Genomic DNA, 24,669 nt, shown 5'->3' with positions numbered 1-24,669 from the left:
GTGGCCTCACCAGTGCTGAACAGAGGGAAGTAATCACTTCCCTGGACCTACTGGCAACATATTTAACAATGCAGCCCAGTATGCCATTAGCCTTCTGGGCAAGGACACACTGCTGGCTCATCTTCATCTTATTATCCATTGTAACCCCCAGGACCTTTTCTGCAGAGCTGCTGCTCAGCGAGTCAGCTCCCAGCCTGCACTGGTGCATGGGCTTGTCCCATTGTAAGTGCAAGATTTTCCATTTGTCCTTGCTGAAACTCATGCAATTCCTTTTGGTCTAATCTTCCAGTTTGTCTAGGTCACTCTTAATCCTAGCCCTTCCCTTGTACATATTTATGTCAAGGGGGCAGACTTGCACTTTGGAGTTTTAAAAGCCAGGCAAGCAAAGGAAACCTAACCCCTCTGGATGGTAGAGGGGGGGGGGGAGGGGGAGGGGTCATTTTAAAGGGCCCCAAAGCGCAGACTCCAGTCTCTTTTACTCAGTGTCACAGCAGTGTCACAGTAGAGACAGTAAGTGCTAGGACTTGTCAAAGGGCCTCCAATCTCCCTTTCTCTCTCTTTCTCTCGCTCTCTCTCCTTTCATTCTTCCTAGGATATTCTCATTGATACCTTGGCGGACAGCTGTGGAACAGCATTTTGCTGAGGAGGGTAAGGGTGCTTCTAATGCTGCTGTTACTGGTCTTTTGGTGGCACTTGTTGTGGGTGGGGATTTCTGTATCTAGTGAGTTTCACCATTCCCTCTAGACCTGGAATATCCTGGAACATGAATTATTCTCGAGTGAAAACAAACATGACTTGTTGTATCAATGGGAAGGCACATGGCTTACAAAATTAGCTGAGATTTGCAATACTTAAAAATAGTTTATTGGCATGGTGGGTAGTTTAATCTGTCTTTTTGCTGTTTTATTTCCTGAAATTTGACTTTTTGACTCAAACAACTTTGCTCATTCATTTTTTGTTGGTAGCAAAGTACGTTCTGAGGAAAACTTTGGAGAATGATTGTTTACATAACAAACAACTTTTAAAATGATTGCATCTATAATATTCTTAATTGTTTTAATGGGAAAAAAGACTATAATATTTGTGTCAAACTATGTGTATGTTAACACTTATTAAGTTAAATGGTCTCTGGAAATATTTAAAACTACAGCTATGCCTGCCAAGATATTTTCTAGCCAACAAGGGTGTTTGTGGGTAGAATATCTGATGCTATCCAAAGTTTATTGTCTTTTCAGGTATCTAACAATGAAATGCATATTGTATTTTCTATAGTTTTGATTTGTTCCATGCATTTAAAACAACAAAGTACATCCAAAGTGACAAATGCACCTTAAATTGAACCTGTCTTAAAATGGCAAGCTGCTGTGAGTGTTACTATTCCTGGAGCTGACTCTGATAGGTTTCAACAGATGCAGCTCCTGGAATGCAGCCGGGATGGGGAGGGAGCAGAGCAGCAGCTGACCCACCTCTTTGGCAAGGAGACATTCTGGGATCTCAACTCACTCTGGCATGCAGTGACACTGACACTTTCTGCACACATGGCCTTCCCCTGCACTGTGAACAGGCTTCACCCAGTAGGATGGAAAAAAATTATTCTTAAAGAGGCAATAACCATTCCTTTCTATAATTAAAATGCTGATTTATTATAAGCTGTGTACTTTAGGCAAATTGTATGGGATAAGGTTTTAAAAGGAAATATTACTGGAGAAGCACACTTCCTAAATAGATCTAGTAAATGACATAATCACTTATTTTATCATTAAACAACCCTCCTCTATTTTCTGTTATTCATTTGAGCATGAGGATCAGAATGATTGCTAATGATGAAATCATATCAGAATCCAAGAAAATACTGTATTTCAGCTATAGTGTTGAATTTGATTAGCTTTCGTGACTACTTTCTTAGATGTAATTATCCAGGACCATGGCCTTCCTTTAAGGTGCATTTGCTTTTTCTTTTTCTTTTTTTTTTTTTGGTACATGAAATAATTCCTGTGAAAGAACCAAAGGGCCTTCTACACTGGATTGAGTAGAAATTTTGTCCTTGGATTATTGTCAGTGTTTATATGTATGATGTAATCAATTAATTTAACACTGTTATGTGAAAGTGATCTTCCTGTTCTTAAAAGTCTATATCAACTCACAAAAAAACCCTTTAAAAATAATAAGTGGGTTTTCTCTGCAATGTCTTCTACTGAAAGTGAAAGCACAGTAACTTGAAATTACTGGTAATGTAATATAGGAATAGAAAAGTTATGGAATTAAACTATTTGTAGAAGTGCATTTATGAATATGATATGGGGAATTATATACCATAAGCCTTGCCTAATGTATCTAAGGTCAGAAGCCTGGAAGCACTCTGGATCAGACCTTTTTATACAGAAAAATATATGTAAAACCATGCCTAAAGTGCAACATTTTACACATTTTGTTTGTGGAGACTGTTCTTGACTTATTGATCAAGTTTAGTCTTTGGTGTGTCATCATTGAAATGTTAAATACTTGAAACTGAAACATAGCTCTAAACTTTGTATTTTTTAGCAAGCTCTTGGCTGTGATATTACATTGCAGTCATGGCGCCTAAGAAGAAGAATGTCAAAAAGAACAAAGGAGATATCAATGAGATGACCATAATTGTGGAGGATGGCCCCCTAAGTAAACTAAATGGTTTGAATGGACTCTTAGATGGTGGGAATGGTTTCAGCTGCATTTCAACTGAGGTTTCTGATTCGTCTTATAGCCCAAATCTCTTGGACGGTCTAAGTAGAATGAGACAGGAAAATTTTCTTTGTGACTTGACCATCAGTACAAAAACCAAATCCTTCAGTGTCCACAAGGTGGTGATGGCTTCATGCAGTGACTATTTTCACAACATCTTAAAGAAAGATCCATCTACTCAAAGAGTGGACCTCAATGATGTATCTCCATTGGGCTTAGCCACTGTTATCACCTATGCCTACACTGGAAAACTTACTCTTTCACTGTATACAATAGGTAGTATCATTTCCACAGCAATCTATCTTCAGATTCACACTCTTGTAAAGATGTGCTGTGATTTTTTGATACAAGAAATCAGTGTTGAGAATTGCATGTACATTGCCAATATTGCAGAGACATATGGACTAAAAAACACCAAAGAAGCTGCGCAGAAATTTATTAGAGACAACTTCATTGAATTTTCAGAAACAGATCAATTCTTAAAACTTACTTTTGATCAGATCAATGAACTCCTTGCAGACGATGACTTGCAGTTGCCTTCTGAAATTCTTGCATTCCAGATTGCAATAAAATGGCTGGAATTTGACGAAAAAAGAGTAAAGTATGCTGCAGATCTCTTAAGCAACATTCGTTTTGGTACCATCTCTGCTCAAGACCTGGTCAATTATGTTCAAAATGTACCAAGAATGATGCAAGATGCTGACTGCCATAGACTTCTAGTGGATGCTATGAACTATCACTTGCTTCCATATCATCAAAATTCACTGCAATCTAGAAGAACAAGGATTCGTGGAGGTCTCCGAGTATTAGTCACTGTTGGGGGACGCCCAGCACTAACAGAAAAATCCCTTAGTAGAGACATCTTATACAGAGATCCTGAAAATGGATGGAAGAAGCTTACTGAAATGCCTGCTAAAAGTTTTAATCAGTGTGTGACTGTGATGGATGGATTTCTCTATGTAGCTGGTGGTGAAGACCAGAATGATGCCAGAAACCAAGCCAAACATGCAGTCAGCAATTTCTGCAGGTAACAGACTATTTTTAAAGGATGGAGTGACAGATTCCACATAGAGCAGGAACACAATCCAAGCAAGGGTGCAAAGCACAGCACAAACAGATAAGGTTTGTAGGAGGGAAGAAAAGGGATGTAATTTCATATGTTTAAGTTATTAGCTATTATAAATGTACAACCATAGTTAAGTAAAACTCACCATAATCAAAAACATACAAAATATAATAAGTCAAGGTCAGAAAATGTGTTTCATGCCAAAGTTAAATGAATAATTTATATAAAAAATATTAAAATGCAGGATTACTGTAAATAGTATTAAAACTGTGACTAACCAAAAGAAGCAAGACTCTTCAAAGTTTAAGAGCTACTGATGCCTCATGAACCCCCTACAAACTATTCTTTAGACACAACTGTTTGCATTTTGTCCAACTGCAATTTTTCCCTTTAATTTATTTCCTTTTGTTCTTGTTTTTTTCCTAAAGACAGAGGTTTGGAAACAGAAATTGTTTCTTAAAAATCTATTTTGCTCCCTCCTATGTAACAGACCCAAAATAATGCAAAGTTTCTGAAAAACTGTACTTTCGTTGGACTGTCTCCATAGAATTGTATGTATGGGAAAGAAAATGAGCATAGCCTGAAGTTTGGGGGATCAAATTAATTTTAAGTGGATTTCTAAACTGACCTTAATAGATAATTCTCCCTAAAAATAGCATTAAAACATGGAGATTGGAAAACTCACCTTTATGTCTAATAAAAATAATATAAGAGCATACTTTTGTGCCTCTTACTTGAAGTGGGTACAAAGCTGCTGCTCTTCTGCTGTTGGCTATCGCTCCCTGATGTTAAAGTCCTCCTAGACAGCTCAGTGAGTATGTAAGGAAAAGTAATGAGGCAATGATTGCCTTTGGCTCTTCATTTTTCTATGTATGCCAATTTGCAGAAGAACACATTACATAAAAGAGGTGGTTTCTCAGCTCTGTCTCCCCTTTGCTTGCAAAACGGAGCTCAGTCCTAGCTTTTTTATATTGCCAGCATGATGGAAGCCAAACAGCGGGATGGAATATCATTAAACAGTGATAGGATCCAGTGGGCACATCTACATGAGACATTTACTGCAGAGTTGACTAATTAGCTCATCAGTAAATGTCTTGGTATCTACATATGTGGCCCTAGTAGGTTGTAGGAAACAAATAAAACCAGCAGCAGGGTAGTACTTGCAAATACACGTGCTGTCCTCCTACAGAGATTTTTATTCTGCAGCACTGTGTGTAGGCACTGACATGGCTGGCTGGGGTACAAAGACGCTTTAGGCTATGAACAGACATTCAAAAAGCCTGAGCCAGAATTGATTCAGTCTTTGCAGGTTAGTCTAAGCTTGAACCAATTTTGAAGTGGATAGACATTCCCTTGTCATTCCAGAAATGCCTGCAGTGGCTCAGACTAGAAGCCAGTGGGCATTAGAGCAGCCCTCCCTTCCCTTCTACAGTCCAGAGTAGAAGGGAAGGTGGCAGGCCCGGGAAGGACGCTCTGATTAGCCCAGCAGGGCATTGATAACAGTGTTTATCACCCCTAACTCAGTGTTTATTACCCCATTAAGAAAACAACAGAGGGTCATTACCAGCTACCTGTTGATTCTGCCTTTGTCACAGCACAGACTGGAGCCCGCAGGTGGTCTGCTAGCTAATACACAGATACCTCTCAGCAAGGCAGAGGGGGGTGGGAATTCCTGCTTAGCAGGGAGTATGAGGGGAAGTATGAGTAGAAATTTTGTCCTTGGATTATTGTCAGTGTTTATATGTATGATGTCTCTGCTGGAGCTGCAGCCAGGGTACAGAGGGGAGGGACCAGTTCTGCTGTGGAGCAGACAGCCCTGCCCAGTCCAGCCCAGAGAGCATATCAGGATGCTGGGGGAGTCTGGTTTGTCTTAAACCAGCAACGGGTCTGGGATAGACATAGACATTAAACTGGTTTGAGCCAAATTAGTTAAGTCTGATACTACATTCAGCCAGGTTTATCTCAAGCCGGTTTCAGTCATTTTCAAACTGGTTTATATGCACTGAACATCTGTTCTGTTACAGGTTTAAATCAGTTTCTGATCACTTAAAGTATGTGTAATGTCTGTCCCTAGCCTTAGTGCAGGGGCTGCCTGCTGGCTAGCCCCACACTGGAATACCCTCATGCCCTAGCCAGGCCCTTTACAGCATGTTGATCCAGCTTGAAGCAGCCTGGGGCTGGCAGGCTGACCCCTCAAGCCCACTGCCAGCCTGGGCTGCTCCGACCCAGCTCAACGTGCTGCAGCCTCATGTTCTATTCCAAGCTCAGTGACCTTGGGCAAGTTGTTTCATATCTGAGGGAAGCTTGTATATTATACAAAATCTCTGAAAACAGTTAAGGTATTAATTATTCTGAGCATTAATATTTTGAGTATTTTCCCTTTGTTGTTATTCATTTAAAACAGGACTAAAGTAAATTAAAAACTTTGGTTGCTTGCAGATGTTAAAAAAATTTGAGCTTTACCAAAACAAGCAGTACATTACTTCAGCCCAGCTCTGCAGCCTCTGTATAGATTGGGTGCTTCAGCTGGGCTTTTTCGCACTTTTATTTAATAGCTGATTCAATCAGCTATTAGGTAAAAGTGCCAGAAAGCCCTGCTGAAGTGTGCAAGCTATACAGACGCTGGGGAGCTGGGTAAAACTGACAGGATTCCTCTTCCCATAAAGCGCCCAATTCCTCTTCTTTTGTTTGTCAGCATCCCAAATGTTTATTACCTGTGTCTACATTATGCATTGTACTACTCCTTGTAGGGCCCAATTGATTCAAGCAATATTGGGCCCTCTGACAACTGAATCAGCTATTAGAGAAAAGCTCCAAAAAAGCCCTGCTAAAGTGCGTGAGCTATACAGATCCTAAGGAGCCAGGTCAAACTGATGCAATTCCTCTTCTAGGCATGAGCTGTGCTCAGCACAGGGGCACAACAAGATGAAAGTAAAGTGCTGTTTTGGGTGGGAGGGTTCCATGTCTGTAAGCACCCATAGTTCCATTATTAGTGGCAAAGGAGACATTTTCATAGTGTAATGTATGTCATATTTTAACTGTTGATTGTATAAATTTTACAATGCATTTTATAAGACATTTTATATAAGCATAGAATGTAATAAAATACAATATTTTATATATAAATAGTTAAAATACTTTTAGTGTAATCACTTTTAAAGATTATTTACTTTTAAAATGACTTAAAAATAAAAATTAAACAATCTGACTTCTAAAAGGAATTGGATAAATTTAAGGGCTAAATTTTGAGGGGAAAAAATTATTTTTGAAGTTCAAAAATACATTTCTTAAGCATAAAAAAACCCTATTTCTTTGAAATGCAACAGTAATTACAACTTTTAGTTCAAGTGAATTCTAAAACTAGAAAATAAGAAGTAGCAAAAGTAACTTAGCATGCCTACAACATCTGCTATGCAGAGGCAGATACAATACAGTAGTATTTTCCACAAAAAAAATTAGAGTATTTTGATTGCCTCAGTTACCCTCTTTTCTTAATGCTTGCAGATATGATCCTCGTTTCAACACATGGATTCACCTGGCAAATATGAATCAGAAGCGTACCCATTTTAGCCTGAATGTATTCAATGGCCTCCTTTTTGCAGTGGGTGGTCGGAACTCTGATGGATGTTTATCCTCAGTTGAATGCTATGTGGCTGCAATTAATCAGTGGGAAATGAAGGCCTCATTAGAGGTAGCAAGGTGTTGCCATGCTAGTGCAGTAACAGATGGCAGGATCTTGGTTACAGGAGGTTATATAAATAATGCTTACTCCCGCTCTGTGTGCATGTATGACCCCAGCAATGATAGCTGGCAAGATAAGTCAAGCCTTAGCACTCCAAGAGGATGGCACTGCTCTGTGACCCTGGGGGAGAGGGTCTATGTCATGGGTGGGTCTCAACTGGGAGGTAGAGGTGAAAGAGTTGATGTCCTCCCTGTCGAGTGTTTCAACCCTTACACTGGGCAATGGACCTATGCTGCTCCCCTTCAAACTGGAGTAAGTACTGCAGGTGCTTCAACACTTAATGGGAAAATTTACTTAGTGGGGGGCTGGAATGAAATAGAAAAGAAATATAAGAAGTGCATTCAGTGCTACAATCCAGATCTTAATGAATGGACTGAAGAAGATGAATTGCCCGAAGCTACAGTAGGAGTATCTTGTTGTACCATTTCCATGCCCAGTAACAAGACAAGAGAGTCCAGGGCTAGCTCAGTATCATCTGTGCCAGTCAGCATTTAAACATTATAATTAGATATAAGCCACAATAAATTAAAATGTTTACCTACATGGGTGTGCAGTTAACCCTTTACATAGCCTTTTGTATCTACATGGAAAAATATATAATTGACATTATAACAATTTTAATGCTACAAAACTGCCCAGTTTTCATGATCTTTAAAATAGCTGGTGTGAAACGAACATAATTAAGATACAATGAATGTACTTAGTAGGAAGGGAGTGTTATACCATGAGTGGAAAAGTAACTAATTTATATTCCTAGCTGTGCCACTGACATGCTGTGATACCTTTGGCCATCACTTAACTTACATGCATCTAATTTTCTCTAGCTGTAAAATGGGGATACAATTAGCTTCAAATGGTCCTTCTGATGCTTATTTAAATAACATTCAAAAGTGCTTTTAGATCCCTAAATAAAAGGGTCTATGCAGCCAAATATTATTCCCAGTAAATCTCAATATATATTGGGAATGCACCGTGTCATCTTAAAGATTAGCCAGTTTTGTTCATTTTTACGAATTGTATATTTTGTGAAAGATATTTTACAAAAAACTATTGAACATAGAAAATATATGCCTCCCTCCCCCCACCCCACTTCACAGTAGTGAAGTCATCAATTTTTTTCCTCACAGAAGTTAGAAAAGGTTTTCTATGATCTGGATTGCAACCATTTAATTTTCATAGGTAGGGCTATGGCAAGGATTTCAAGAGCAAAATTGCACTGTCTGTTATGGGCCAATCCTAAGGGCTCTGCCTCAGGGCACCTGACTCCTGCCTGCCCTATCTTCTGTCCAGATATCTATGACTAAAATGAAAAAGGAGAGCCCTCCTTCATTAGTTGTCCTCCTTCAATGGTATTCTTCCCAGTCTGCAGAAGTGATAGTCCAGCAGAGGTAGAAAGGGAAGATCACCCTAATCTCACAGCTGCTCCCTTCATAGAAACACACTCCTAGTTGTTGTACCCCAAGAGTATCATCTGTGCTCTGAAGCCTATCACCAATGTGCAGCAGTTTCCAAGCTTTTTCCAGTCAAGACCTAGATTACAGTCAGATAATTTCATGCTACCCCATACAATCTGTTACTGCTGCTTGTGTGTTCAAGACAGAGTGAAACCCATATGACTAACACAGGGATAAATTGTTCTAGTTTTGCTTTCTTTTGACTGAAACAGTTGCAGTCACTGGAGTATCTATTGAGGCACAGGCCATATCTACAAGATGCTGACTAAGCAGTTGTTACTGCATAATCATTTAGTACGGGCATAACCAAGTACTAAATGACTGCACAGTAACCGGCATTATAGCACAGTAGCATCCCTGCATGGCTTTGTTGTGACGTTGACTGCACACTAGCTCATTCCTACTGTGCAGCAGCATTGTGTCACGGTTAATGCCCCATGACACTACTGTGCTGTAGTAATGAGCTAGTGTGCAGTAAGAGTTTTGTGTAGACGTGGTCACAGTAAAGCTTTGCCTTCTGTTAATTCAGGACCCAATGAATAGTTGTAGGTTCAGAGGAAATAGGGGCTCATTACCATTCTTAGTCCTGTTTTGATTCCACTTGAGGTCATAACTCCTTGTTTGAGAGTTACTGCCATTTAGGGTTTCAGGGGAGGGAGCAACAGAGAACATTTGGAAGCATCACTATTTCCTGGAGGCAAGAGGGACTACTGGTGCCAGGAGCAGAGCAATAGAAAACATTTTCTCTTCTCAGTCCTTTTATCCTATAAGTTGCTATTAGACCGATAAATAAATAATGAGTAAATGCTGCAGAATTTTGCATAAAAGCATCGGTTGTGTGTGTGTGTATATATATATATGGGAAATAGTAAATCATATATGACAGCTCTGAAATATTAATATTGGGATTACTATATCAATATTATTAACAGTAAGATGTTCATACTTGTCTTACAAGGCACACACACAATGTAATTAACACTAACTTCTTCCTGGCCTTACTGATGAGTATGTGGCCTTGATCACAGCCTTTTTATTATGTGATTTTCTATTCCTTTTTACCAGACTAATAAAATCCTTTTGCCCAAAAAGTCAATGGGAGTTTTGCCATGGACTTCAATGGGATCAGGATTTTACCTTTAGTCCCTCAAATTACATTTTATTTCAGCACTGTGCATGAGGAAGTAAATATGTAATTTCTGCTATTTCCATTGCCAGTGAGACGTGCACTTATTTTCCCAGGTAATCTCTAGAATTTTCACCTTTTATTATTAATAAAGATTTGCATACCATTCACTCTTGGGGCAAGAAGCACTAAAATTAACTAAAATAACTAGATAGATCCAAATTTGTAAAACCCACTCCTTTTAAAAGAGTTATTAAGCTTTAATGGGTAACTTTCTCAAAACACAATGAACCCCTCAAAGTGCAACATCCACTGAAAGACCGAAAGAGTTACTGATCAACCAAATATACTTTACCCTGTTCTCCAAAGAAAACTTTTTAAGCTATGTGTAAATGCAGACACTTTTATGAAAAGCATTTGCAGAACTCTTTTATTATGACTACCTTTTGGCAAGTAAAGTTACATATTAAGCATTGACAATGATGATATAGTGTCCAAAATTAAACCAACTCAACTGGGATTATCTGAGTTTTACACGTTCTTCTTTCCTATTAGTTCTAATCTATATAAAGATTGTTAGAATATTTTAAATGATTTTAAATCCCCAGATTCTATTCTGAGTGCTGTATATTATTAGATTAGACTACACTAAAATGAATTCCATCGAAAGCCTTAGTACTATACTGTCAGTATTGGCTAATTTAATTTAATGTCATTACATTCACTCTTTATATTGTATCATTTAAATGAATAACAACTCAGACCCTGACCTATTTAATTCAACATAACATACATTTGAGTAACTGAATAACATTTTCTCATTTTAATATAAAAAATCTGTGTTTCTCCACTTCAATCAAGCAGGAACTTTCTCTAGGATTATTTGCATTTTTTTTCCCAAAATCATGAACACACATTCCACATGAAAAATCTAAGAGGCCCTTTGAGAATTGTTTTCTTTGGTAATTTTATATAAAGCTTACAATTATCCTTTTATTAAAGTAGCTATTATCTATCCATGCACATGCATATAATGTATATACACGAGCATTCATAGACTTATTCTAGATATCTATAAAGGGTTTTTTTTAAAGCATCTATCACCCTAGTTGGTAAATACATTAAAATCACCCAGAACTAATTTTTCTCAAAGGCACTACTGAGCAGTTATTAATGTGCATTTATTTAGTACTTATATTAGCAAGTACTAAATAAATGTGCAGTAACACCAGCGCTGGTGAATGTCTTTTAGGTGACACTACTGTGCAGTAGCCTAATAATACTGCCCAATAGTATATTAGCACTGTCCAGGCTGTGACACACTACTGCACAGTATTTTTTAGCTACTGTGTAGTCAGAGTGGTGTGTAGACATGCTGAACTTGTGCTTGGGAGAAAATTGTGCCGTGTTAAGACTTTCTCTTTTTTTTTATCAATTCCATAACAATATGAATAATAACATGTATGAGTTGTTGCAAAGTTTCCTCTCTTATGAACATATATGACATGTTGTGGAACAATTTTCTATCATTGTCCCTATAGTATTTTTAGTCCCAAAAATATTTAAATAGTAACAGCTTGGTTGGAACTGGAAACATTGTATGTTCTTGCAGCATGTGTTTAGGGTGCCCCTGCACACTGAGCCAGAATTGGCCCTTAACATATGAAAATGTAAAGCTTACTTTAATTTCATCTTGGCTTTGTTAAGTATCACATCCATGGATAAACAATGATATGATTTCCCTTTTTATAGAAATGTATTTATGAATTATAGATTAAGTGCAATGGAACTACTCATTCTGACTTGAAGGGTTAAACTTTTGAGGCTAAATCCTGTTCATCTTATTCAGTCGGAATTCTGAATGAGGGAAATGGGATTTAGCAATTTGGGCCACATTCTGGCAAAGACATGTTGATGCCTTCCAAAAATAATCTGTGTCCAAAAAAGAGAGAGAACCTTCTCAGTGTTTGGCCAAAGAGCTCTCCACAAAATCCATTAAGTTGTGTTCTGTAGTATGAGTCAAGGGATATCATTCACCTGCCCTATGACACAGCCATTGCCCTTTTTATGATATCCTTCTATCGCATAAATTGTATGTACTTCAGGGCAAAATAACTAGTAAGTACCAGTAGACTTTTAGGGGTTGCAATTACCAAAATATGGGTGAATCTCAGTTTTGTCCTTGCAGCATGTATTTAGGGTGCAACTGCACACTGAGCCAGAATTTGGCCCTTAGGATATGGCTTGACTTTCATCTTGCTCTTGTTAGGTATCAATTACTTACATAATTATGACATTTTTATTTAAAATACCTCTTTTCATTAGAACTGTGATAGTTTGTACATTACACATTGTAGAACAATTGTCTATCATTGTCCCAATAGTATTGTTAGTCCCAAAGCATTTAGTAGTAACAGCTTGGTTGGAACTGGAAACATTATATGTTCCAAAAATGAATGTTCAGTGTAGTTTAGGAAGTGCAAAGGGAGGATAACAGTATTTTAAAAAATAATACAGGAATTCTTCCGAGTAAGATACAGATTGCGAACTTATACAATATCAGATAGACTTGCTTTAGTATTGTAGTAATAAAAAATGTAATTAAAGTAACCAGATGAGCTTTAATGTTCTATGTACTGAGTCCACATTGCTAGTGTCTGCACTTCCAAAGAACTTGGAAATAATCTTCCTCCACACACTGTAAATGGAGCTATGTGATTAGCCTACAGATTGTGTTTGTTTATGTTTGCATAGATGCGTGAGAGGGTGCACTGTGAGATTGTATGAGAAGAGCTTCCCATGAAAAAATTTGGCTAAGGAGAGAATTTGCATGTAGTTCTTGTGATGAATAGGTCAGGGTTATTTTATCTCTTCCTGTACAGACCTGTCAAATGAAGTGCTAAGTATGGTCATGTCTGAGTCTAGTAGGTTGAGGTACTGACTTCTAGCCAGCCAAAGAAGGGACTAAGCTTCCTGACAGCTACAAGAACTTTAATAAGATATGATTTTAAATAAACCGTTGTGACTAGTAAAAGTAAATTAAGAATGAAAATTGCTGAATAGGGACTACCTTTAAGTCATATTGAAAACCATATTAATTGATACCCTGATCTTGCAGTCCTAACTCTGATTTCAGCGGGAATTTTTGCCTTAGTAACAGCTGAAGTTTTGAGCCTCAAGGACCAAATTCAGCAATCACACAGATACCCATATGCATAGAATAGGACTATTCATATACCTAACTAATGTAAATGTGCATGTGTTTGCATATTCAAAGGCCAAAGGATATGGGTACCTAAATGCACTATTTAGGCACCATTGCAGTCTATATTCATCTGTCCCCTGTCCAAGAGCCACTCTAATTAAAGTGCCTTCAGTGTCTTGTGTATCAGCATCCCTGTGCTTCAAAATGGTGGTGGGGGTGCTTTAACTAAAGCTTCTCAAACTAGCTGTAGTTAAAGCGCCTCCACTGCCATTTGGAAGTGCAGAGACACTGGTACATGAAACATGGAGGCTGCTGGAGCACACTAATTAGCTCAATTAATCGAGAGTGCTCCAACATGCTGTAATTACAGACCCTGAAAGTCCCTATGGGCCAGATCCACAAAGCACAAATTTACAGCATCTGCAGCCTAGTAGAATCTTTTGCCTACATACATACATTATGAAGGCTCCTTATACAATGTGCAGAAGTCAGGGCAGGGTTGCATCCATGCAACATGCAGGGAGAGAGCTGACTGCCTAAGGATGGAATTGAGAGAAACCAGCAAGTTAGTAGGAAAGCCACCCTGGCTAGTTAGGCACCATCCCTTACAAGTTAGGAGCCTCAGCTGAGATTGCTATACAGTGCCTATCTCTATTCAAGATGTTCGGCTATGAATCCTCCCCTTGAGTTAGATGCCTAAGCCAAGTCAACCTTTCTTTTGCAAAATCAGACAGAGAGACCCTAGAACCAATTACAGTAGGTGTCAGAGCACCTACCTTGTGAGATGGAAAATCTGCTTTCAATTCTGCTTATACTTTTCACAAAGAAGCAGGGCACCTAAGAGTTAGGTGTTACAATACATAGGTTCCTTTGTGGATCTAGCTCCATGTGACTAATTGCATTGATTCTGGTAATAGAGAAGAGTATCTATTCCTGAAACAGAAAAAGGGTTGCAATGGCTGTTGGAAGGAGGCGGTAATGAATGAAGCTAAAAGACTGGGGACAAATCAGTGGCACTCACTTAGATGGGTGGCACTATCTATAGTGCAGTTTCAAGAAGATCCCAAGGATAGAAAAGAAATGTATGGTGAGCCAGAAAACTTGGGTGAGTCTCACAATACATATGATGAGGTTGCAATGCAAAAAACTAATATGCTAGTAATTCTAACTGATGACACCTAGTAGCAGTAACTACTACTAGTTGTTATCATTTAAAATTAAAGTTACATTAAAAAGCAGTTCATTTACTAATGAGCAGTTGATAAGGCACAAGTTTATGAGGAAGATATAGTGGTATAATTCTACTAAGGAGAATGGGAACATGCATCTTACAATACAAATTAAAATACTTATTGCCTTGACTAATTGCAGAATTAAAAAGCTAAGTGTTTTATTTGTGCTTAATATTTTCCCATTTGATAATTGTTATATCTACTGATTCAAAAAAAGATTTATTAAATACAAACACTTTCAGGATGGAATGCAATACCAAGGGAATATTCATTTAAGTAGAAGTAAAATTTAATGCAAGAATTGTATTACTAAAAAAACCTAACAATTGATATTGTGGCAGATATTAATAGAATATATGTATAGTAGCATGGTAATCATATTTTTAATTGTTTACTTTACTGAAAACAGTTAACCCACAGAACAAACATAATTCATTCTTACTCAAAAGTCCATTTCAAATAGTGGGAAGTCCTTATGTTTCTGTCTGGTACATTTGTGGTTCAAATGTTCTTTGTTTTTAGGGCCCTTGTAAATTCTTAAGTTCATATGAAGTTACTAGAACATTTGTTCAACTTCAATGGTAAATTCAATTCAATATTAAGTGATATTGCATGCCTATAGGGGCCAATCATTTCTTCTCTAGCAGAGTTATTTGCCAGATTTGTTTAAGAAGCATGTAATCTCCAGTAATGTATAACAAAATGTAAAAAAACAAAATAACAACATTCAAAATGCCTAACAATGAACACGATAAGTTATCTGATTTTAAATTTCACATCTTAATGTCAATGTATTAACAATATTAGCAATTTATTAAATATCCAAATTTCAGAACAGTAAAAGACAAATGCAGAAATCAATTTAGTTTTCCCAGTTATCATTACTTTTACAGTACCAAAAAGTGTACTTAATAATCTTTCATACTAAAAGGTCACTTTAACTTATAGTGCAAATGGTATTTTTCTTCTACTGGTTTGAGAAAAAAGTTGTATTTTTAATTAAAAACAAACATTGATAAAAGTATCAAGATCCCAGCAAGGTATTTAGGATAAGCATAATCTTAACACATACTGGAGTTATGTTTTAAAAATCAACCTACCTATGAAATGTGAATGCTAAAAGTTAAATTATTCATTCTGGATGTGCAAAAGAAAGAGAGAGAGAGAGAATTAAAAAAAAACCTTATAAAATATAAATGTTCATTGACTTGGCTTCTGCAAACTCTACTCTGATCCATTTATTTTGTACTATACTGTAATTGAAATGTTACAATTCACCCATTGGACTGTAAAATCACAGGTGTGTTTCAGTACCAAAAGCTGGCAAAAGTATTGAGTGAGGTATTTTATTCTATAGAAATATCTCTGTCTAGAAGACTGTAGATGATAGGAATTAATTTAAATCTAATTTATTGAAAAAGAAATAGACTATTATAAGATCATTTGTAATTGAAGCTTTAAAATTTAGAAGAGAAAAATCAAAGTTTATTAGCATTTCTAACATAGATAGTTTTGTAAATACCAGTAAAAGTGTAAATAAGTATTTATTTCCTGAGCAAGGTAGGCAAAGTCAAAGCTTTTCTATAAATCAGCCAAAATTATTTTTAGACTTCTTGCTGAATATTAGACAGAAAATTTTAAAAAGATGTGTGATAAATATGTACACAAATACACAGAGAAATACTTGGCATCTTTTTTTTAAAAAATGTACCTGTATACACTGAATAAGACACAGAATACCATGTGTACCCCTTGCTGGTCTCAGCAAATAAGCATCTGAACATACTGTAAGAGAAGGGAAACTGCATAAAAATGATCCATTTTCATTATATATTTCAAAGTGATAGATGTCCATAATCAGTAGTTCTTTACTCAGGAGAAGTCAGTACTGAAGTAATGCGGATAATTGATCAAATATATAGAAATAAAATTTACCAAATATCATATTCTCCAGGTTGACCCTGGTTGCTCTTACAAAAGTATATGCAAAAAGATATGCTGTCTAAAGTTGTATCTAATATATGTATTAAAGGTTTGCTCACTATCACATAATCTCATTGTACACAATAGATTTTCTACCACATTAATTACATACATTTTTGTAAAGATTATTCCAAGGAAATATTTTCCTTGTGCTTTTTGATGATCTTGGCATCCTAGTTCAGTGATCTATGAAATATAGCTCATGTGTCATCTTGTTTAAACTCTGCATTATCATTAAAGCTGAATCCAATAACAAGTGAAATGAAAACACTTGTCTAATTTGGAAATTTTTCTTTCACATGATCTTCTGTTGACATGTATGTTTCAATCTGCATGTTCTGTCTGTTGTTGATTTCATTTATACTTAAAATGTGGGGTAAAAAAAAAGAAAGCCAAGAAGACTGAATTACTTGGATAACTTCTACGAGCAAGTGAAAACAAACTGATACAAATGAACCTATTATCCAGAAAGTCTGTCAAATATGAAATAAGGAAGTAGGTTATAATTAATAAATTAAATGTATAACGTTATACATCTTTTTTCCCAAATAGTAATCAAAATCTCAAAAAAGTACTAATTATAATCATCATATTTGGGGAGATTAACATTGAAATCATGACACTGGCCTAAGCTGTGAGCAGAAGAAATTAATCATCTAGTATCTACCTGGCAGCCAATCACATGAGAAATGAGACAGTATGCTCAATTCCTAATGAACAAATGACTGCACCACAAAAACATTTTTTTTTTAAATCACCCGATTGTGGTTTGCAATATCACTATGAAACTGAACAGGCATTATGGACTCCTCTTCCTGTCACAGAGTTGAGGTGCACTGGTGAAGCTCAGCATCACGGTGTGACAGGGTGGCTGGGTCTCTCGGTCCCCCGCTGAACTTGCCTGCCACGACTTTGATTGAAAGAAAGAACATGTTCAGTGTTATCCTTAAGGGTGAGAAAACACCACAGACCACCCAGGTGATGAACTTACATACTGCAGATTTTATTCTCAGCAGGAGGTTAAAAAGTTCTATTCATCTTGCGAATTACCTCATTAGCAAGGGAAACCAATGTAACTGATAACACAGCTCTGGAAGCCTGAGAGTGCCCCGGATGCGTTAAGCTATTTGCAGATGAGGCTGGGTCTTCCCCACTAATTTACTCATTAGCGGGGCACATTCCCCACACCTCTGTGGGTCTTGAGCCAGGAACTGTCCCTGTTGCTCCCTCCCTGCCTATTACTAGAGCTCCATGCCGCTTTTGCTGCCTGCACACCACCCTGGAGCCCTCTGCTTAAGAGTTCTTCTTGGTGCAGTGATCTCCTGGAGCCCCTTCTTTCCTGGGTCCACCATATCGGCTGCGGGACTCGGGTGAGTACCTCACCTCCTTACCAGTAGGCAATGGCGTCTCAGGGTCAGCAGTCCTGGAATCTCCCAGGTTATCTATCAGGCATCCTTCTCTCTCTATTCTTTTCATCTCCCACAGTCCTTCCTTCTCCCTCCAGGTCCCAAAGGCAAAATGTGCTCACCCACCACCCGGCTTATACTTGTCATGGTGGGATAATTACTCTAACCTTCCCCCACTGTGTGATTCTCCTCACAACTACCTGTCCTGTGACTACCCTAGTAATGGAGGCTCCTTCCTGAGCCCCTGTTACACACTGCACCGTTATTCTTGAGATGATGGATTTAAATTGTTGCCCTTCTCAGGCTTGTATATTTCATGCAAACTATAAATTCACTCCAGATTATGATAGTGTTTTGATTTACTTGGGAATCACTGAATTAGTGAACATAAAGTGCATGCAATGGAGAAGCCTAATGCAGAACCTGCAGTTTTTCCTAGTAAAGTTAATGGGAGCACTACGTCGTTGGTTTCCACAGAAACAGGAGAAAGTTCATGGAAACTGAGAGCAGGATTTTGACAGGGTGACATGGAGCCCCTCATAATTGCCTCCCAGCACGGGCACAAAAAGGAAAATAATGTACTACCAGGAAAGGCCTTGTGATTCTAATCTTTCATGGTTGCATGGCTACATGCTGACGCTTACTTGGAGCAGGTTGTAAGGTGATGGATTAACCCTATATTTGTAAGAGACAAGGTACAGAATAATATCAATCTGTGTCAGATGTCTAGAACCCGGTTTAACCTGAGCCTTGTTTGGTAACATCTTTTACTAATGAGAAGAAGCTTCTCTAATATCTCTTCTACCTATACAGTTGGTCCAATAAAAGATATCACCAAACAAATCTTGCTTCTCACATATTCCCTGGACCATCATGGCTAAAACAACACTGATCCCTTTTACACAAGTCCATTTCCTCTGCCTGCTAGAATGTGATTAGCTTTAGAAGGACAGGCAGCAATATCTTCCATATGTCATGGCAATAGCAATCTTCTCTCCTCCCCAATTTTTTTAGACCTTGTCTAAACCAGAGAGATCAATCAGTGGCCTTGTAAATCATTATTTCATACTTACAGTTCTCCCACCAATTGAGAGCCTGCATCACATTTGCTGACATTGTTTCCACTTTTTGCTCCCTTGGCCTTCATTACACACCGTTATGTGAGGGAACTGTCGCATAGGATGCATCTATTACAGAAAGAGAGACAGAAATAGAGAAGCCCAGTACAAGACTGGGGAGAGGGGAAAATAAAAAAGAACTTTGCGAATTTGATAGAAAATGGAAGCAGAAAGTAAAAAAAAAAAAGAACCATCTTGAAAAGTAAGGAAGCATGAACATGGTCTAACATAAAAGTATTTAAGAAGTAATGTGAAACAGAGAAAACTGTTGCTTAAAAAATGAATAATGGCCCTGCACAAAGAGGGAAAGAAAAAAAAGGTTTCCAATTAATTTAATATTTTGCTACTTCAATAACATATTACCAAGTTAGTTGATCGCATACATTTGTAAGCAGCAGTCACCATAAATATTCTTTTAGAAAACTACGTTGAAATAATACAACATAAAAAATGGGGAATAAAGTTCCCTTTCCAGTCCTGCTGTAATGATGCCCATATGAAGAGGTTACCATTTTAATGACAATTTATGCCTGTACACATACACCCAGGGATAAGTCTTGGAAAACAGGTAAGTTTTCTAATATGCCATGCTCACTTTCATTGTATTCCAAATGCAAATTCCAGTTGTAAATGTCAGTCCAGGAGCAGTTTGTCTCGACAGCAGAAAGCCTGATAAGAAAAAGCTCATGGTGATAGCACAGTTCCTTTTTTCATCTCTAGACTTTGGCATCCAATGAGTGTTTGTTTTTCAGGCTAGGATATTCTGTGTTAATAATCTGTGGTTTTAACTGTGCTGTGCAATCCAGCATATGCAAATTAACAGGCTTTTTTACATGACTATGATTATGCCTTCAAATACGGTTTGCTGGTTGAGGACCAGGTTAATATGGGAAGATAACTGGCTGGTGGAAAGCAATTGAGAGAGAAATGGACCTGTCAAAAGCTTCTTAAGAGGTAACATTCTTTCTCTTGCATGGTCCTCCAGCTCTATGCCCTATGCCTTGTTCAAAACAATAGTATAAAACTACATGCTCTCCATGGACAATAGGCATTTTTCAACTAATCATAGGTTCTTGCTAAGCTAAATTTCAGCACAAGTTGAAGTTATTTATTCAAGAAAGTACATCAGAAAAAATTATTAATATATGAAAATCTTATGCATGGATATCTTGAAAATGCCAAAAAAAGTAATTAACTTAAACATAGCTACCTTTCTTTAAACATTCACCACCACCTTTATGCTATGTTGGGAATATCATTTTTTCCTAAAGTAATATGCTTTTAAACAGTCATAAAGAATACATTTGGTGAGTTAGACATGCAGTACAAATATATGGATGTTACAGCATTATGCTGCTTTTATGAAATACCACTAAATCTCATGGCAGTTTTTCCCTTAATTTGTCTGGTGCATAAACCCTGAATATCAAAAGGAGAATACATTCCTTACGCTAGTAAAAAAACAACTTGTTCACATCTGTCCCAATGTGCCTTTATATTAATCTAAATGCTACTTACCTGCAGAAGCTAAATGATACTTTTGTGGTGTGAGATTTCAGCATCAGAATCTGATCCTCATATTGTTTCCAGTAAAATATTACTTATACTATGTGTGCATCTTCTTTTCTTTCTTAGCAGATTTGTTCTACTAAACCATCATCATAGTTGCACACTAGGGGGCATCAACAGAGTAGAGTCGTTGGCTCTCTCCAAAGACTGTTGAAAACATTTCCATTTGGGCTGGATTGCAGATGTGTTCCGATTACACTGAAAATGTGCAATGCAGGAAGAAATGACTTGGAACCCCAAAATACAATTTCTTTGGGATTTAAGCAGTGAAAAGTTCAAGACTGTAATCCACAAAAGTAACTGGAAGTAAACTGGCATTTCTTTCAATGCATTTTAGTTTTAGGCAATAGAGTTCCCAAGATGCTTAATGTTCTACTACCACAGATGTCCAGAGTTGCCACCTTCTTCTTCTAAGGAGAGGAGATAGGCCAGAAAAAAATTGCATCACCTGATCTAGTCAGCCTGGTTAAATGGTTTCTGCCATGCATTGACAGCACTGAGTTCAAAACAAACACAGCAACTACCACCACTCATTTAAAAACATGGACGTAGGAGGAAAGAAACATTAAAGCTGCCACCTTTCTTGAAACTCTACTCTAGCCTCCTCACGTGGTTTGAGTACTCACTCAGAAAAGGTAAGAACAGGATTCAATAACCTTCAGAACCCAAGGGGATTCAAACATACATCCCCCATCAGAGGGTCCCAGACTAACAGATTCTTGTCCCCGAGTCCAATGCTGCTTCTGTATTTTGTGTAATGAATGCTTAATGCAAAATGCAGAAGCAATCTGGAAACACGGATCAGAATCCAGATCTTCCCCATTCAGGGAAACACCATTATCACCAGGGATCCTGGTTTTCTCTGATTTGAAAAAATCCCCAATTTTTTGCTAAAAAAAGAACCCCAAATCCACATTTTTCCATGATTTAAATGAAACACCACTAATATATAGGTATATATTAAGTAGTGTTTCATTTAAATCATGGGAAAATGTGGACCTGGGGTTCCTTTTTTTAATAGAAAATTGGGGATTTTTTTAAATAAGAGAAAACCAGGATCCTTGCTCATCACTGCTGTATAGACTCATGGTCCCTCTTGCTTATTCTCTCTCTTTGGCCCTTATGGCTGTGTCCCCATGAGCAGTTTCCACATGGCAAAATGGCAATGGCAAAAATTTGTGCTGCTGCTTTTTGTCCCCATGCATGAACCCTGCACATGAGGTGCTTTAAAACTCACGTGCATGCTCAAGTGGATGTGCCCCATGAGTTTTGAATTCCTGTCCACATAATGGCACAGTAACAAAGTCCTTGGTGAGAGGAGCGATTTCAGACAACATTATCTAAAGGCTGGTGTAGGCATCTTACTGCTTAGCATACTAGCTATTGTGAGTCCCATTCTTAGGTGGATAACTTGGGTTTACTAATTCCATTTTCTGTGTTCAGGCACCTAAAAGTTAGGGTGGCAAATTGTGAAACAGGTGAATGTGAAACAAGATCCCCTCTCTTGATCATGTTCTGCAGGAGCAGTAAAGGGTTTAAGCTCACCTGGGTAACACACTGCAAAGTAAGAATGCAAAGCCACTTTGGGAGATCCTCCTACTGTTTTGTCATCCCAGTTCTGTTGATACACATCCAGTTCACCAAAGTAAAGCAATATAACCCGGTGCCACGTATGCTTGGAAGAGAATCCCTTGTTGATTTCTTCAGAGGTAAAAAGAGAGAAAGAAGAAGAGACAAAAGCATTTATATTTTATTTTAAAAACATTTGTTTCCAACAGTTTCTTGCTTATCAGCTTTCACTCTATCTTTATCCTGTAGTGGTCTCTCTGGTGTTTCTCTTTTCTTCTTTTGGGTAGATTTTTCTCCTGCTTATATAAATCAGACACCCAAAACAGCTCAAAGCACAAAGGATCAAATCAATGTTTGACATTAGTAAGTATGCTGCATTCCTACATTCTTACTGCTTGAGGTTGTAAAAAGATCACACTTAACATGACAGTAGGTATCTACAATACAGTAAGTATCTAAAATACTCCCAGGAGCAAACTGTATCTTTGCATCTAATTCAATGAATTATTTAATTTGTCTTTTCAGCTGCGTTGGATTTCCCCAATACCCACCAAGTAAAGAACTGTTTAGAATGTTACATTCCTTTGAATGAAGTAGCCGTATCCTTTCAGGAGGCCTCTTTTTGTTGTTATGACACATGATAGGAAACAAAGCTAATAAGATACAGATATAGTTTATTATATTCGCTGACAGAAGGACAAGAAGAACTCAAATTACAGAAGATTTTTTTGGAACTATTATGGTGGTGAAACACTGGAACAGACTTCCTCGAGATATGGTAGAATCTCCGTCACTGGAGAACAAGTTTGAAGAAAAAGTTATCAGGGATGTCCTGCGTAGCAAGAGCTCCTTCAGGGGTGGTTGTGATGCCCCGGATAGCCACACAGCCCTTGCCAACTTGCAGTTCTCTTTGGGCAATCTCCCCCTTGCTTGCCCACTGCACCTTGACGTTATTATCCTTGAAAGAAAAAGAAGCTGCCCTAGGGCTTCCCAAGCCTGATCTCACTCTTATGACCACAGATGTCTATGTTCATTGCCTTAAGGGATAATTAGATGGGCTCCATCCTCCCCAGTAGCTACTCACATGCCCTTCCTGAGGGTGTCCCAAGGGAAAAGGGGAGAAAGAACCCCAAACAGTAAACAGGGACCCCCTGGGGAGGGGAGCACATGACAGAAAGAAAAAAGATATAAAAATAACTCAAAGGGATCACTTACCGGCAGCAACAGGTTCCGTGACACAGCTGGAGAGAGAAAGAAAATCCGTGAGGATCATAAGCTGCGCTTTTATCCAGGTGAAACCAGCCGGTGGCATCACCGGCAAGGATAAAACGAACTGCCAGGGAAGATGGAGAGGAGGGCGGAGCAGGAATGGAGCAGTATCTGCAGCCAGGAGCTGTCCTGAATGCTTGGAGGGGGAGAGAGCTGGCAGCAGCTCTCCGCCACAACGAGGGACAGAGTCCCAAAGAAACAGAAGAGCCAGAAGAGACTCCCAGAGCCAACAGAGGCAGGATAGACAGAGGGACTACAGAGCCAGAGGAGGCTCTCCTCGCCGATGGGGGGGGTGCTGGAGGGGCACAGGAGGCAAGGGAAGTTTCTTCACTAGCTGGAGACAGAGCAGGGCAGTGAGAGAAACTAAGGTACAGCCTGGCCAGAGGCTGTGTGCCAGCTCACAGCCTGAGGAATGGCTGAATACAGAGGGAGACACCCCAGGATAACAGGAAAGGAACGCTCCCTACAGGGGAGAAGGGCGATGACAGCCCGTATCATATAGGGTGGAGGGAGAGCTGTAACAACCCAGGAGCAAAGGGCCATGGTCTACCCTGACTCTGATGGGCCAGAATTCAGCAGGGTCAGGAGGCGCAAAGGCTCGGCAGTTGCCCTAGCATAAGAGGACTGGTCAGGTCTCCTCATGCTAGGTTTTTGTTGGTTTTTCTTTTCTTTAGTTTCCCCCTTTTGGAGGGGCTGAGAGACAGGATGAAGACACTGTATCGCATATTTCTTTGAGCCTCCATCTTTGGTGGAGCATAGGGTGACTTTTGGAGTCCTGGGTAGGGACTGTCTGAGCCAGGAGGGCTCATTTTTCCACAGCCCTACTTCAGTTTGAGTTAGTCGCCTTGGGAGGCAGGTCCTAGAGCATGACAAGGGACACATGAGCCAACAGGTCTCTGGGGAAGACAAACATTGTCGGGGGTATGGCCAAGAGGACCCGATAACCTGCTGGAGTTTGGCGTGAGGTTGGGGTGTAGGGGAGGTGGAGCCCCAAGGACTACCACTGGGTGGTCGCCGCACTGCAACCGGATGCTGGGTGGCTGGCTCCCCCACTGGTGTAACACTCAAAGGCGTGGCAGGAGAGATTGGGGGAAACCACTCAGGGGATAGACGTCAGTCCACGGCCCCACAATAGATCGCAGGATGCCCTCTACCGGCTGCCTGGACAAAGGTCGCATGAGACTGGATGTTCGAGGCCCGGCGGGTGCACTG

At 38.8% G+C, this 24,669-nt stretch overlaps 1 protein-coding gene across 2 annotated transcripts; it reads left to right on the top strand.

Moving 5' to 3' along the window:
• Positions 1–472: 472 nt before the first annotated feature.
• Positions 473–16,794, top strand: KLHL31 (kelch like family member 31). Of its 2 annotated transcripts, none has more exons than XM_090033840.1 (3): positions 473–510; positions 2,542–3,745; positions 7,289–16,794. In XM_090033840.1, the coding sequence occupies exons 2-3, from the start codon at positions 2,574–2,576 to the stop codon at positions 8,019–8,021; spliced, it is 1,905 nt and encodes a 634-aa protein (XP_089889966.1). In that variant the 5' UTR covers positions 473–510; positions 2,542–2,573; the 3' UTR covers positions 8,022–16,794. The 2 variants fall into 2 exon arrangements, with proteins under 2 accessions (XP_089889966.1, XP_089889957.1); XM_090033831.1 differs by having other exon boundaries at positions 477–648.
• Positions 16,795–24,669: the final 7,875 nt, after the last annotated feature.

The sequence above is a fragment of the Crocodylus siamensis genome, chromosome 1, assembly GCF_052110815.1.
Source record: "Crocodylus siamensis isolate JL-2025a chromosome 1, ASM5211081v1, whole genome shotgun sequence".
NCBI lineage: Eukaryota > Metazoa > Chordata > Crocodylia > Crocodylidae > Crocodylus > Crocodylus siamensis.
Note: the sequence above shows the minus strand (reverse complement) of the source record. Positions and strands in the feature narration are given on the sequence as shown.